This window comes from Entelurus aequoreus, linkage group LG03 (genome assembly GCF_033978785.1).
Source record: "Entelurus aequoreus isolate RoL-2023_Sb linkage group LG03, RoL_Eaeq_v1.1, whole genome shotgun sequence".
Classification (NCBI taxonomy): Eukaryota; Metazoa; Chordata; class Actinopteri; order Syngnathiformes; family Syngnathidae; genus Entelurus; species Entelurus aequoreus.
Genome location: NC_084733.1, coordinates 41,597,960 through 41,611,343, shown reverse-complemented (window position 1 = coordinate 41,611,343; position 13,384 = coordinate 41,597,960). Strand labels below are relative to the sequence as shown.

Sequence of the window (13,384 nt, the reverse complement as noted above, 5' to 3'; positions counted from 1 at the left end):
CAACGATGTCTGCCAGACAGGAGAGAGTGGTCAGTGACGATCGAATCGAGAAAATGACAAAATGGGTCAAAGACCAAAAAGTTATTAACTGACAGCAGTGACAAATGTCAGACTGTAAACTTTCTCGAAAGAAAAGGACAAAATGGGAAGATGCTGATAATAACAGCAAAATGGAAAATATAAGAATTTCCAAGTAATGCTCAACTCAAGTGTGTGTGTGTGTGTGTGTGCGCGCGTTAAACTTCTTGTTGAATGATTTCAAATTATCTCTGAGTCTGAACTGAGGGAAAGGAAACCAAATTTTGAGCAGTCTCTCACGAGTTCAAAATACCAAATGAGGAGATTCTAAAAGAACAGACCGGTTTATGAAAGACTTGATGGGGGAGGGGCACAGCTAAGAATACTTGAGTGAGATTCTGTGATCCAAATTCGAGATAGAGCTTTTTGATAATGATAATTTGTCAGAGTAAGGTTGTGTAATCAAAATTTGAGAATGAGCTTTGTCAATCAATCAAGAATATTTGCATTAAGTTCTGTGATCAAAATTCAGAAACAACCTTTAATAATTGATAAAGAATATGTGAGTGAGGTTGTGTGATCCATCCAATTTGAGAATTAGCTTTGATAATAATGATTGAGAGCCTCTGGCCCTCTGTGGATCATGGCCGCGGGGCCAATTTTGCCTGGCCCCTTGGGGCCTCTGTGGGTCGTGGCCGCGGGGCCAAGTTGGCCTGGCCCCTTGGGGCCTCTGACCCTCTATGGATCGGGGCCAAGTTGGCCTGACCCCTCGGGGCCTCTGGCCCTCTATGGATCATGGCCGCGGGGCCAAGTTGGCCTGACCCCTTAGGACCTCAGGCCCTCTGTGGGTCGCGGCCGCGGGGCCAAGTTGACCTGGCCCCTTGGGGCCTCTTACCCTCTATGGATCGTGGCCGCGGGGCCAAGTTGACCTGGCCCCTTGGGGCCTCTGGCCTTCTGTGGCTCGCGGCCGCGGGGCCAAGTTGGCCTGGCCCTTTGGGGCCTCTGGCCTTCTGTGGGTCGTGGCCGCGGGGCCAAGTTGGCCTGGCCCCTTGGGGCCTCTGACCGTCTATGGATCGTGGCCGCGGGGCCAAGTTGACCTGGCCCCCTGGGGCCTCTGACCCTCTATGGATCGTGGCCGCGGGGCCAAGTTGGCCTGGCCCCTTGGGGCCTCTGACCGTCTATGGATCATGGCCGCGGGGCCATGTTGGCCTGGCCCCTTGGGGCCTCTGGCCCTCTGTGGGTCGCGGCCGCGGGGCCAAGTTGACCTGGCCCCTTGGGGCCTCTTACCCTCTATGGATCATGGCCGCGGGGCCAAGTTGGCCTGGCCCCTTGGGGCTTAAGATTATTATTTTTGCAAAAGTAGTTTTGCTTGGGTCGCGGCCGCGGGGCCAAGTTGGCCTGGCCCCTTGGGGCCTCTGGCCCCCTGGGCCTGGGCCCGGTAGGCCCGGTCATTAATCCACCTATGATGGAAAGGGACAAGCGGTCATACTTGCCAACCTTGAGACCTCCGAATTCGGGAGATGGGGGGAGGGGCGGGGGCGTGGTTGGGGGCGTGCTTAAGAGGGGAGGAGTATATTTACAGCTACAATTTACCAAAAGTCAAGTATTTCATATATACAGTATCTAAAAAGAAACACTTGACTTTCAGTGAATTATAGCTATATATACATATTTATTTTACAAACCCCATTTCCATATGAGTTGGGAAATTGTGTTTGATGTAAATATAAACGGAATACAATGATTTGCAAATCATTTTCTACCCATATTCAGTTGAATATGCTACAAAGACAACATATTTGATGTTCAAACTGATAAAAAACATATTTTTTTGCAAATAATCATTAACTTTAGAATTTGATGCCAGCAACACGTGACAAAGAAGTTGGGAAAGGTGGCAATAAATACTGATAAAGTTGAGGAATGCTCATCAAACACTTATTTGGAACATCCCACAGGTGAACAGGCAAATTGGGAACAGGTGGGTGCCATGATTGGGTATAAAAGTAGATTCCATGAAATGCTCAGTCATTCACAAACAAGGATGTGGCGAGGGTCATCACTTTGTCAACAAATGCGTGAGCAAATTGTTGAACAGTTTAAGAAAAACCTTTCTCAACCAGCTATTGCAAGGAATTTAGGGATTTCACCATCTACGGTCCTTAATATCATCAAAGGGTTCAGAGAATCTGGAGAAATCACTGCATGTAAGCAGCTAAGCCCGTGACCTTCGATGCCTAAATAAAATAAATACTTGAATTTCAGTGTTCATTTATTTACACATATACACACACATAACACTCATCTACTCATTGTTGTATTTGAAAGTGCAATGCTTTGCAGCCAGAAGCACAGCTTGCTGCTTACTAAAAAAAAACAACAACACTTACCTTTCACTATTTGAGTAGCCTTTGTTCTGCCATTTGCGTACTGGCGAACGATCTCTGAATCCGGGATCATATCCTTCACGGATTTGTTGAAGACATCCGCAAATGAGAACAGGATGTTGCTTCCAGCTATCAGCATAGCCATCTTTGTCTCGGCATAAGTTACACCCTAGGGTCTCCATTTAGCGAGGTGGCCCATAATACTGGGCTGTGACTGGCTGTGCTGCGCTGCCGCCGCCTTGTGCTTTGCTGACCGTTCATGACTGAGTATATCCTTTCGGCCACCGTGTTCAATGGAGAAGTCTGTTCTACAAAATTTACAGGCAGCATACCCCTTCCCCTTCGAACTGTCCTGGATAAACTGAAATTCTTGTTTCCATTCGTTTTGGAACTTACAAGCGTATTTCTTCATCTTACTCGTCGTCGGCGTCGCCATGGCTGTATCTTCCTCGTTCTTCTGCTTCGTCTCCTTGTTGTGTGCGCAGTTGTGCACTCTCTAAAAGCCGTAGATGTTATAACGTGATTGGGCAGGCACGCTGTTTATAAGAAAGCGGACGTGAAAACAGGCTGTCGACTTGTCACTCAGATCCGCATGGAGCTGGAGGGGGCGTGGCCTCCAGCTACGGCTGGAAATCGGGAGATTTTCGGGAGAATACTTGTCCCGGGAGGTTTTCGGGAGAGGCGCTGAATTTTGGGAGTCTCCCAGAAAATTCGGGAGGGTTGGCAAGTATGCAAGCGGTAGAAAATGGATGGATTTGAGGTTGTGCAAGACAGTGCAGGTCTTTCAGGATTATGATGTACAGATGATCTAAATGAGAACAAGAGTATTGATGATGACAATACTGACAAAATTGACCAATATGCCAAAATGACGGTAATGAACGTTACTGGCTTCTTTTCCAAGCTCACCCCGCCACCATTATCAAGGCCACAGCCGCTTCAGGTAAACCCACCCACTATAATTAAAACACCACATCCACAGTGCATCCCACAACTAACCAGTGCAGTGTTTAGGTGGCCAATCACTTGCATTCACCACTTCAGGTAATAACAAAGCAAGGATGACTTCTACAGTCACTTTAATTTGCTGAATTTACGGAAAAACGTGGTCATATTAGAGTTAACGCATTACCAGCCTCGCCGCTAATAAGCCTGTCCCTGTCTCCCTTGCAATGTGTGCAAGATAAAAGTGAGTTGCGATAACCCAAGGACACCTTCCCTTCTCCATAAACACAACTTACCATATTTGTCAAAAAGCTCTTTGAGATGATCATCATTCATATCGTCCCCAAAGTTCTTTATATAGACATTGGTGAACTCCTTAGCTTTGGCGCCAAGCTCAGCCTCCCGCTCCTTGCGAGATTTGAAGCGACCCACAAACCTATGAATGCAGAAAGAGAAACAATACGCACACTTTTAAAAACAGCCCACATTTTAGACTTATTTTCTTATATCTCCGCTGAAGATCCGCATTGACCGCGTGCTAGTTAGAGAAGATTTACCATTCCCAAATCATAGCTATATTTCATCACCGCTGCAGGAATAAACAATGAAAGAAATACATTACATTTGCTGTTAATATCACCAGAGGCAGGCAGATATGTTTGCATGCTTGACACGACACAGTGACAACCATCAGTACCACCTTGGTCCAAAATGAGGAGGATGATGAGGAAGTGGATGGAGAAGGATGGAGGAACAGTGTCGCACAGTACAAAGGAAAGCTGAGGAGGACCAAATGTTCTTATATATACCTTTCTATGACGACCTCTCCCATTGTGCCATCCAGTATTGCATTCCTGCATTCGATCCATCACTAAAACACACAAGCCTGGTCATACACACACAAACACGCTCAGACGGGGGTGACCAGCGAGTGCAATCAGGCTGCAGGGAATGTTTCTGGTGAACAGACGCGCGTTTTAGTAGGTTATTTTGTCAGTTGAGGCGTTATCTTCACACTGACGAAAGCAACAGAGGAGCCTAGTAGTCACAATATTCAGTCACCAACTGAACAAGAAAAAGTGCACAACAGAAAAGTAAAGGTTGGCAAATAAGAGACAGAAACAGGCTGACACAACAAAGTTATTGACGTTATCACCAAAAGTGCAGCATTTGAACTTTTCTTACGTGGTGGATAAAGTGAACAGTAATTCAATGATCAGACACTCACACCTTGCGGTCATTCAACAGCATGCCGTTCATCTTCTCAATGGCTCGGTCAGCAGCATCCTGGGTCTCAAAGTGGACAAAAGCGTAGCCTTTGGAGCCATTTTCATCACACACAACCTAGAGGACAAGAAGTTAAGTGTGTATATAAGAAACTATGATCTGTAATTTGGCAAATACTTGTGTATTCGTGTATAGTAATGTCTACCTTTACTAGCGTTTCCCTTACATTCATTTACTGGTACATCAAGGGCCGCCAAAAAAAAAATGTGTGATTTTTTTTGCCTTGCAGAACGATTACTTTATTTTTCTACTTGTAACAAACAACAACAATACAGTAAAAACTGATGTTCAGCTTTGAATACTCACGCACGCACGCACACACCCACACACCTCATTCAAAATGAAATTAAAATACGATCGTATAGCAGTACTTTATATTGAAAGTAAACTGGATCATTTATTTTTTGTTTGTGCATGTCCCACACAAGCAGATTTTTTTTTGATATGGCGCTTTGCAATGTCTGGCAAATGTAGACGGGACGCTCTGCGTATATTTAGCGCAGCAATGCGGTACGGCATCGGCATGGCGTCGCTGTGCGCAAGGGGTTAAGTAGCAGTGGAAATTGATACATTGACTTGACTGAAAACTGAAAGAGTCCGCCCCCGTGGCTGCGCCGTTCCGCATCCAGTGGAATATATTGCATATATTGAATGAAACAAAAAAATATATATATATAGCACATATATGTAGTGAAGTGAAGTGAATTACATTTATATAGCGCTTTTTCTCAAGTGACTCAAAACACTTTACATTGTGAAACCCAATATCTAAGTTACATTTAAACCAGTGTGGGTGGCACTGCGAGCAGGTGGGTAAAGTGTCTTGCCCAAGGACACAACAGCAGTGACTAGGATGGCGCAAGCGGGGATCGAACTTGCAACCCTCAAGTTGCTGACACGGCCGCTCTATCAACCGAGCTATACCGTCCCCGTATAATTAATGTAAGTGTGCAAAATGTTTATATGTGTATAGGTGGAAATAGTGGTGTTATATTAATGTATGCACAATCTGCACTGCAACCCCAGAATTTCCCCATTGTGGGATATATAAAGTCTATCCTGTCCTATCCTATCAATATTCGTTTCCATGGTTTGGTGACAATATATTCATATAAGTAGAATGTGTTTGCTGTTTTATGTTTGTCAATTAGTTCCGTTAAAATCTAATTTGTAAAATGTTTGTACAAGTTTAAAACGATCACAATGGTACGTTACGTTAGCCTGTCAATGGGCTTGTTTGTTCTACGTTAGCATTAACCTAGCGGCGTAAGAGACAACCTTTTTCCTGTGTAGTTGTATTGTTTTTTTCAGTTTAAACAAACTGTATTGTTGATCTAACATGATTCCTACATGCATGTGCACTTTACGGGTACAGTATATTAAAGTACTTTGCTCTGTGTGCTTAGTTTTACAGTAACTTCGTTGTGGAGAATATCAAACAACCTCAAGTGGAACATTTTTCATCTCTAATTTAAAGGACTGTTTACCTATCTGCTAAACTAAATCTAAACATTCAGGGTGGGTAGAATAATAATGAAAAAATGTATGCATCACTGCCAATTATGTAAACTATAAGATAACGTCATATTGAGACCGCCCCAGCCACGCACCGAGCAGACACCTTAACCATGCCACCACTGCCACAAGTAGATAGCCAATCTATGGGAAACAATGTTGACCAGGACAAAAAATGGTGTCATAACAGCCAAGGCAAACAGATGACAAACGTCAAAATATATATATTCAGTATTATTATTAATTTATGTCTGATTACACACAAACTCCTTAGCCTAATTACACAAAAAGTATGCTAATATTTCAGTACAGATCTGAATAAGGGTGGCGGTACCTACATTTTTGTTCCTGTAGTTCGGAATTTGGTCGTAAGGCAAAAAAAATCTATATTATCTTGACTGTCAGAGTTATGTTTATTATTGTAGTTGTAGGTTGCAGTGGTGTAGACGTGTATTACACCATACATAGAAGTGTGTCTAATATTTTGGTTGCTTTATTTGCCTGTATAATGTACTGCATTTCAAACACATTACAATAAAACGTTTTGTTAACTGTTATTTCTTATTTTGTCACTGGAAATTCAGCATTATCATCTTGGTAAAGTCAGAATGTTAGACACAGCTCAACAGCAATTTTCACACAATTTATGTGCACAAATACACTTGTTCGTTGAAGTAGTATCTATCTATGTGTACTGTATATTTGTTTGCAGTAACAACACCTTGCAGGAGAGGATGTTTCCAAAGGCAGAGAATGTGTCATATAGGGCTTTGTTATCAATGGACTTGTCAAGGTTCTTGATGAAGACGTTGCCCACTCCGGACTTCCTGAGGGAGGGATCTCTTTGGGACCACATGATTCTGATTGGCCTTCCTTTCACTACATCAAAGTTCATGGTGTCCAAGGCACGCTCGGCTGGTTGGGGAAGAGAAGCACACAGGAGAGATAAGGGTGTTTGTTTACATGTACTCACGTGTTAATATTGTACCTTAAAACAAATACTTTATAGTATGCTAGAAATGCTGTGGAATAAAGAGGTCAGTAAACCTGTTTCTTAAGAATGTTGTCTCTTGAATGGAAATGTTATTCGGTCTGCTACATCAAAAGTAATGGAGGCAAAATTCAGTGCAACAGTTGGCAGCAGACCAGCAGAGGGCAGAGTAAAGTCAATCTCAACTAGCTTGCTAGCTAAAGACTGCTTCCGAAAAGTATCCCTGTTGCACTTTTCTGGGAGCAACAACAAGGGCATGGAAACAGAAGTTCAGAACTTCCCTCATCTACAACACCTTAATAGACCCAGGCTCACAAGCAAAGTTAACACATTGATCACTGTAACCATTTTTAGGGGCTGGACTGACCTTTCAACATCATATTTTAAGATATTTATTTGGCTCATAAAAAGGTTGCATTGCCAGTAATACAGTAAGAGCTAAAAGGCTAGAGTTGCACAATACAGACAATATAAATTATATAAATTTGGCAGACAATAGAGCGTTTAAGTGTTGTCACATCGTAATAATGCATGTTGATGACAAATGGTTGCTGTGTTCCGCAAATTTGACAGCGACTAGCGAATAAATGAGTCCTCAACGCAATATAGCGTCCTTTCTCTTGAGCCAGCGACTAATGTCCCTCCACAGTGTGAAGCTGCTTCTAAATCACTAATTTTTGCCGTTCTGGCGGCAAATAAACAGTTTTTTTTACAAGTATTATTATCACTGGAATACTAGACGACAAGGAATAGCTAAACATGCTACACTACACACAGTGGGAGGTATCAAAAAGCATAGCCAACCACTAAGCTACAATTATTTAATATAAACATAGGTGGACAGATCAAGAGAAACATCGACAGTAATAATATTAGCTAATGATCGATACTAAAGTGATTAGATTTATAGTTTTGCTATAACAAAATCATTGTTTTATTGTTTACAAACTCAGGAAAAAAGAGCCAACAGTAGTTTTTGGTTTGAATTATTTTGCATCACTTTGCTCAAAATATTGTTTATAAGGTAATACGGATAATATTTAAATTACATTATTAGATCGCCCTCCTGTGTTTTTGTCTTATTACAATTGTGCTGAACATCTAATTTCCCTTCTGGGATTAATAAAGTACTTCTGAATCTGAATCTGAATCTGAATTGCGATCAAAAATTAAAATTATAAAGGATGTTGAAAATTTGAAGTATCAGTATCAACATTGGTATGGCCAATACTTTCACTTTAACTACTTGGTATCGGATCAGCCCCAAATTTGTAGAATCATCCAAAAGGAACGTAAAGTATCCAATCAAAAGAAGAATAAGGGCTTATTACATTTTAATAGATTGTAGCTAGAATAGAGTTACAGCAAAACGTAACCAGATATTAACAGTAATTCAGCAAGTAGATTATAGTTATGAGAAAATACAACCTGAAATGATGCCATATGTTCCCAACTTCCTGCATACAAATGGTTATACTACACGAAATAATATATCGTGATATATATCGCTATCGTAGAAGGCTGCAATATTTAACACATTATAGATTTTAAACAATATTGCAGTATTTTTTTGATGATCAAATTTAAACACTTAAATATCTGCTTGTCATCTTGATTTAAGTTTTCAAAGCAAGTTATCCAACAATCCATAAAAAAATATAATCATCAAAAACTGTTGCCATTGCAAATTGTGTAACGAGGCTATTATACATTTATAATCATACATATTCACTGTTATGTGTGGCCATAACTTTGATGTGGCTCTCAATAAAAACATTTTTAAAAAGTTTGACACCCCTGTTTTAAATCTTGCTTTGTCTATTACCAATACATTTTTGTATTTTGTTTTGTTTTGTTTGTCAATGCGTGGTGCAATCATATGTGTGCAATACGTATTATTTATTGCTCTTTTTTTTGTTGATTTTTACTTTTGTAGTTGTATGTAGAAATGGCTCCACTGGTTGCATCAGCTTTGTGCTCTTTGGTGTTCTTTGTTTTCCTTAATGTTCTCTCTTGTTTTAATTGTTTTCTTTAATGTTCTCTCTTGTTTTAATGTGTTTGACCTTATTTTTTGTGGACATCTTGTATCTGCACTGCAACTACATCATTTCCCCATTGTGGGATACATGAAGGTTATCCTATCCAATTCTATTTCGCATTCAAATCCAATTCTATTTCGCATTCAACAATAAGCACCATCCAATAACTAACACATAGATTACAGTTAATGAACAGCAGTGGACCACGTGGTAGACACACTGTCTGTACGGGCAGCTGTGACAAGTGTAGGAGAGGGGGCGGCAGCTGCAGTGGGCAAACTGGGAACAAATGAGCCTCCTCTCTGCCTCAACACCTGTTGTTGGACACATCCCACAGTGGCAGAGTACATGCCCCCCCCCCTTGATAACATTGTGGTGTGACGACAACATCTGTTTACATTCAACACCATTTTCTGTAGCTGAAATCACCCATTGAGGTTCCACTTAGTATGTCACCCTTAAGATATGAGACCATCTAATGTCCATGTGGTTATATAGACCTGACATGCTTTTGTTTGGTCACTTCGCTTTAACACACACACCCACAGAGGCCAAGCTACCCTGCAAAAAAAGTGTCTGGTAAACAAAACAGAGCTCCCCTTGCGTCTGCTGACATCAGCAGTTTGGCTCGCAATTGTACTTCACAAACCGTGTGCTCATGCTGTAGGTTTGTGATCCTTTGATGCTTCCATCTTGGCATTCAAAAGTAAAGTATTTCTTATTCGCTGGTGGGTGCTTATGAGTAACCCTAAAAGTAAATACAATCCAACAGAATCATTATTTGTCTTTTTAACTTGTCATTTCCAAGAAGTCATTAAAGCACAGGCAGGTTTTTCGGCAGCTCATAGAGATGTTCTATATTTAGAGAGGGGTCCTGAGAGGTATGTGCTGGCATGGAGTGAGAGTGGAGAATTATCTACCATTGATGGGGAGAGACACATTCAACAAGAATGCTCGGATGAGCAACACTTCCAGGTCTCGTGAGAGCGTCCAGCCTTGATCCCAGGAACTTACACAACACAGCGAAACATTCCAGGACATCCACTTGTCAACAAACTTTGTCTATTGTCGTTAAGTCATACTTTCAAAAAGCAGCAGTGTCACTCAAAACACGTGCTCGGACTGCATGGAATTGCACAACAACTATCATCTTCTTCCACACACACACACTCACACACACACTCCTGACAACAAATGGTGTCATCTTAACCGTGGCTCTTGTTACAATTTACACCAGCAATACCAATACTTCTGGAAGTACGGCAGTTGTGAGCCATAACTTCAGTGCCTTTTGGTCCTTGCAGAAAAGTTGGAACAGGTGCAAGCCTGATACAAAAAGGGTGAAAAGGCCATGCACATAATGTAAACACCTGACAATATTACTCAAAGCTTGTTCCATAACCAAACAACAAATTTTCAGGATGCTCTGCACATAACTAAACTCCACCTCATTCAGACTTTACCCAAGTGTACACTATAATGTTTATATTTAATTGTTTTTAAGTTTTTTATGACGGCTATTTTACTAGCAATATTCAGTTAAAACCTTGAGCGACCAGGACACACCTAGCGTGTCAAAAAATAAAGTATTTTGGGGACAGAAATGAGCCCATGTACAAGAATGGGGTCATGCCAATCTGTTTCAAACGAGTATTGTCGCTTTAATTTAAAGGTGTCCAATTTTTTTCATACAGGAAACAATTACTTTAATAGTCTTATGATATATTAAGTGCAACAAATATCATTCAGACTTTACCTAAATGTACACTATAATGTTTAATTTTTTAAAGTTTTTTATGACGGCTATTTTACTAGCAATATTCAGTTAAAACCTTGAGCGACCAGAAACCTAGCATTTCAAAAAAGCAATATAGTCTTTTGGGGACAAAACTGAGCCCATGTACAATTAGAATGAGGTCATGCCAATCTGTTTCAAAGGAGTATTGTCGCTTTAATTTGAAGGTGTCCAATTTTTTTCACACAGGAAAAAATGACTTGAATAGTCTTGATATATTAAATGCAACAAAGATCAAAATGTGCTGTTCAATTAAATATATATATAACCCAGAGTGCAAATTGTAATTGTTCTGATCAGGTTTATTTTTTGTGTTGAGAATATTGAGCTGGCCAATAAAAAATAGCCAAGAGACACCTGCGTTCAACAACAATAAGCACGGGTTGTGATTTATATATACTGTATGTATATATATGTAGACAGACATTATGACGTTGACATTAACGACAAATCTTTCTTACCATCCGCAGGCTGGGAGAAGTTGACATAAGCATATCCCAGGGACCGGCGGGTGATCATGTCCCGACAGACCCGAATGGACAGCACCGGTCCAGCTGGACTGAATTTCTCATACAACATGGCCTCCGTGATGTCGGGGTGCAGGTCGCCCACGTAGAGAGAAGCCATCGGATAACTCCCCGTTGCCGTGTTCATATCTCGGCCGACTAACTTAAAGGGAACTTCCCTTTAAAAAATGTAATGGAGGAGCTGTTCTGACCCAAACTCACCCACACGATGACGAGCTGCTACTAAAAAATGGAGTCAACCAGAAAAAAACAAAGTATTTCTTCTTTTTTTTCTAAAGACAGTTAGTCTTTTTTTTTCAATTTTGCTATTTTTTTTAACGCGTATATTTCCTTAATTTTAATACTTCGTTTTTTTTATGTATGTTTTCTAACGTTTTATATTTTTTTAGGTATTTTTAAAAGTTTTTCGAGAACGGTGAGTTGGACACTCACGGTGGTTTAATGGCTGTGGAAAGAGACTGCAGGGGGGGAGCGTGGACACTTTATACACGGTGTGCTGCGCGTGGAGGAAATGTGACAGGGTCAAACATGAGAAACATTTGTCTGCGCATGCGCGTCCTAAAAGAAACAGCGTCCTAAACACTGCCCCGGCCTGGCTCACGACAGTGACATCTAGTGGCCCAAATAGCGCACTGGCGACAAAAAGTGTCTTGAGAACATATATGCAAGACTTAAAAATAGACTTTGTTTATCCCAAAATCGGGAAATTATGTGGTTGAAGTACACAAAAAAGTGAAAACAAGAGGGAAACATTAAAGAACACAAAGGATGTCAGACATCAAAACATCACAAACCGCTGCCTCTTCAGCGGCGCCATTTCTACATACAGTAACAGACCCAACAAAGGAAACCGAGACTGCGCACTAGCTCTCGGCCAATGTTTGGTCCGTGCAGATGAGCGAGAATCTGTTCAGGGAAACTAATCAAAAACTCTCTTTATATTACACAATAGCCTATGTCAAGGGCTTTATGAATAAAGTTGGTATGGCTGTCCAAACCTTTTTGACCAATGGCTGCATGCTGAGAACAAAGTACGCAGGGGGCCATTTTGTACTAACCAATACCATGTACAACGGTAAATGCTAAACCATTTGAAGAAACAAAAATGCATAGCTTTTGTGTTGTAGGTGACAAAGCAAATCCGCATTTAGTAATTTATTTGATTTTCAGAACATGTTGAAGGTCAATAGAAAAACTAGGCATGTGAGAAAACTGGCCCTTGCTACACTTTGGACACAACTGGCCTATGCATTACGTTACATTTGTTTTAATGTTCAACTTGAACATTAAAACAAATATAACCTAAATATGACCATTGGTCAAAAAGGTTTGGACAGCCATACCAACTATATTTATAAAGCCCTCGACAGACTATTGTGTAATATAAGGAGAGTTTTTGATTAGTTTCCCTGAACAGATTCTCGCTCATCTGCACAGACCGGACATTGGCCGAGAGCTAGTGCGCAGTCTCGGTTCTCTTCGTTTTGTTGGGTCTGTTACTGTATGTAGAAATGGCGCCGCTGAAGTGGCAGCTGGTTGCATCAGCGCTGTGCTCTTTTGATGTCTTACATCCTTTGTTCTTTAATGTTTCCCTCTTTTCACCTTTGTGTACTTCAACCACATAATTTCCCCGATTTTGGGATAAACAAAGTCCATTCTATCTTCCTATCCTACTAGGGCTGTCAAAAATGACTTACTGCATGTGATTAATCAAAACATTATGCACATTAACCATGTCTATACACAGATTAATCAAGAAATCCATTTAGCTCCTTTAACTTAATGGTAACCTGAAAAGCGGCGTAGGCCTGCAGTTATCAGGTCAATGTTTAAGTCAGTGCAAAGAGTGAGGAGACCTCGACTGGTGTGTTCACTTGAAA

General features: G+C 41.1%; 1 protein-coding gene across 2 annotated transcripts in view; it reads right to left on the bottom strand.

Moving 5' to 3' along the window:
* Positions 1 to 12,008, bottom strand: part of pabpc4 (poly(A) binding protein, cytoplasmic 4 (inducible form)) — a 29,165-nt gene extending 17,157 nt beyond the window's left edge. For both annotated transcript variants that reach the window (XM_062041831.1, XM_062041832.1), the window contains exons 1-4: positions 11,439 to 12,008; positions 6,874 to 7,067; positions 4,579 to 4,694; positions 3,647 to 3,786 (exon numbers count right to left, since the gene is read on the bottom strand). In XM_062041831.1, the coding sequence (XP_061897815.1) occupies positions 3,647 to 3,786; positions 4,579 to 4,694; positions 6,874 to 7,067; positions 11,439 to 11,631 (643 nt within the window). In that variant the 5' untranslated portion in view covers positions 11,632 to 12,008. The remainder of the gene's footprint in view (positions 1 to 3,646; positions 3,787 to 4,578; positions 4,695 to 6,873; positions 7,068 to 11,438) is intronic.
* Between the last annotated feature and the right edge of the window lie 1,376 nt (positions 12,009 to 13,384).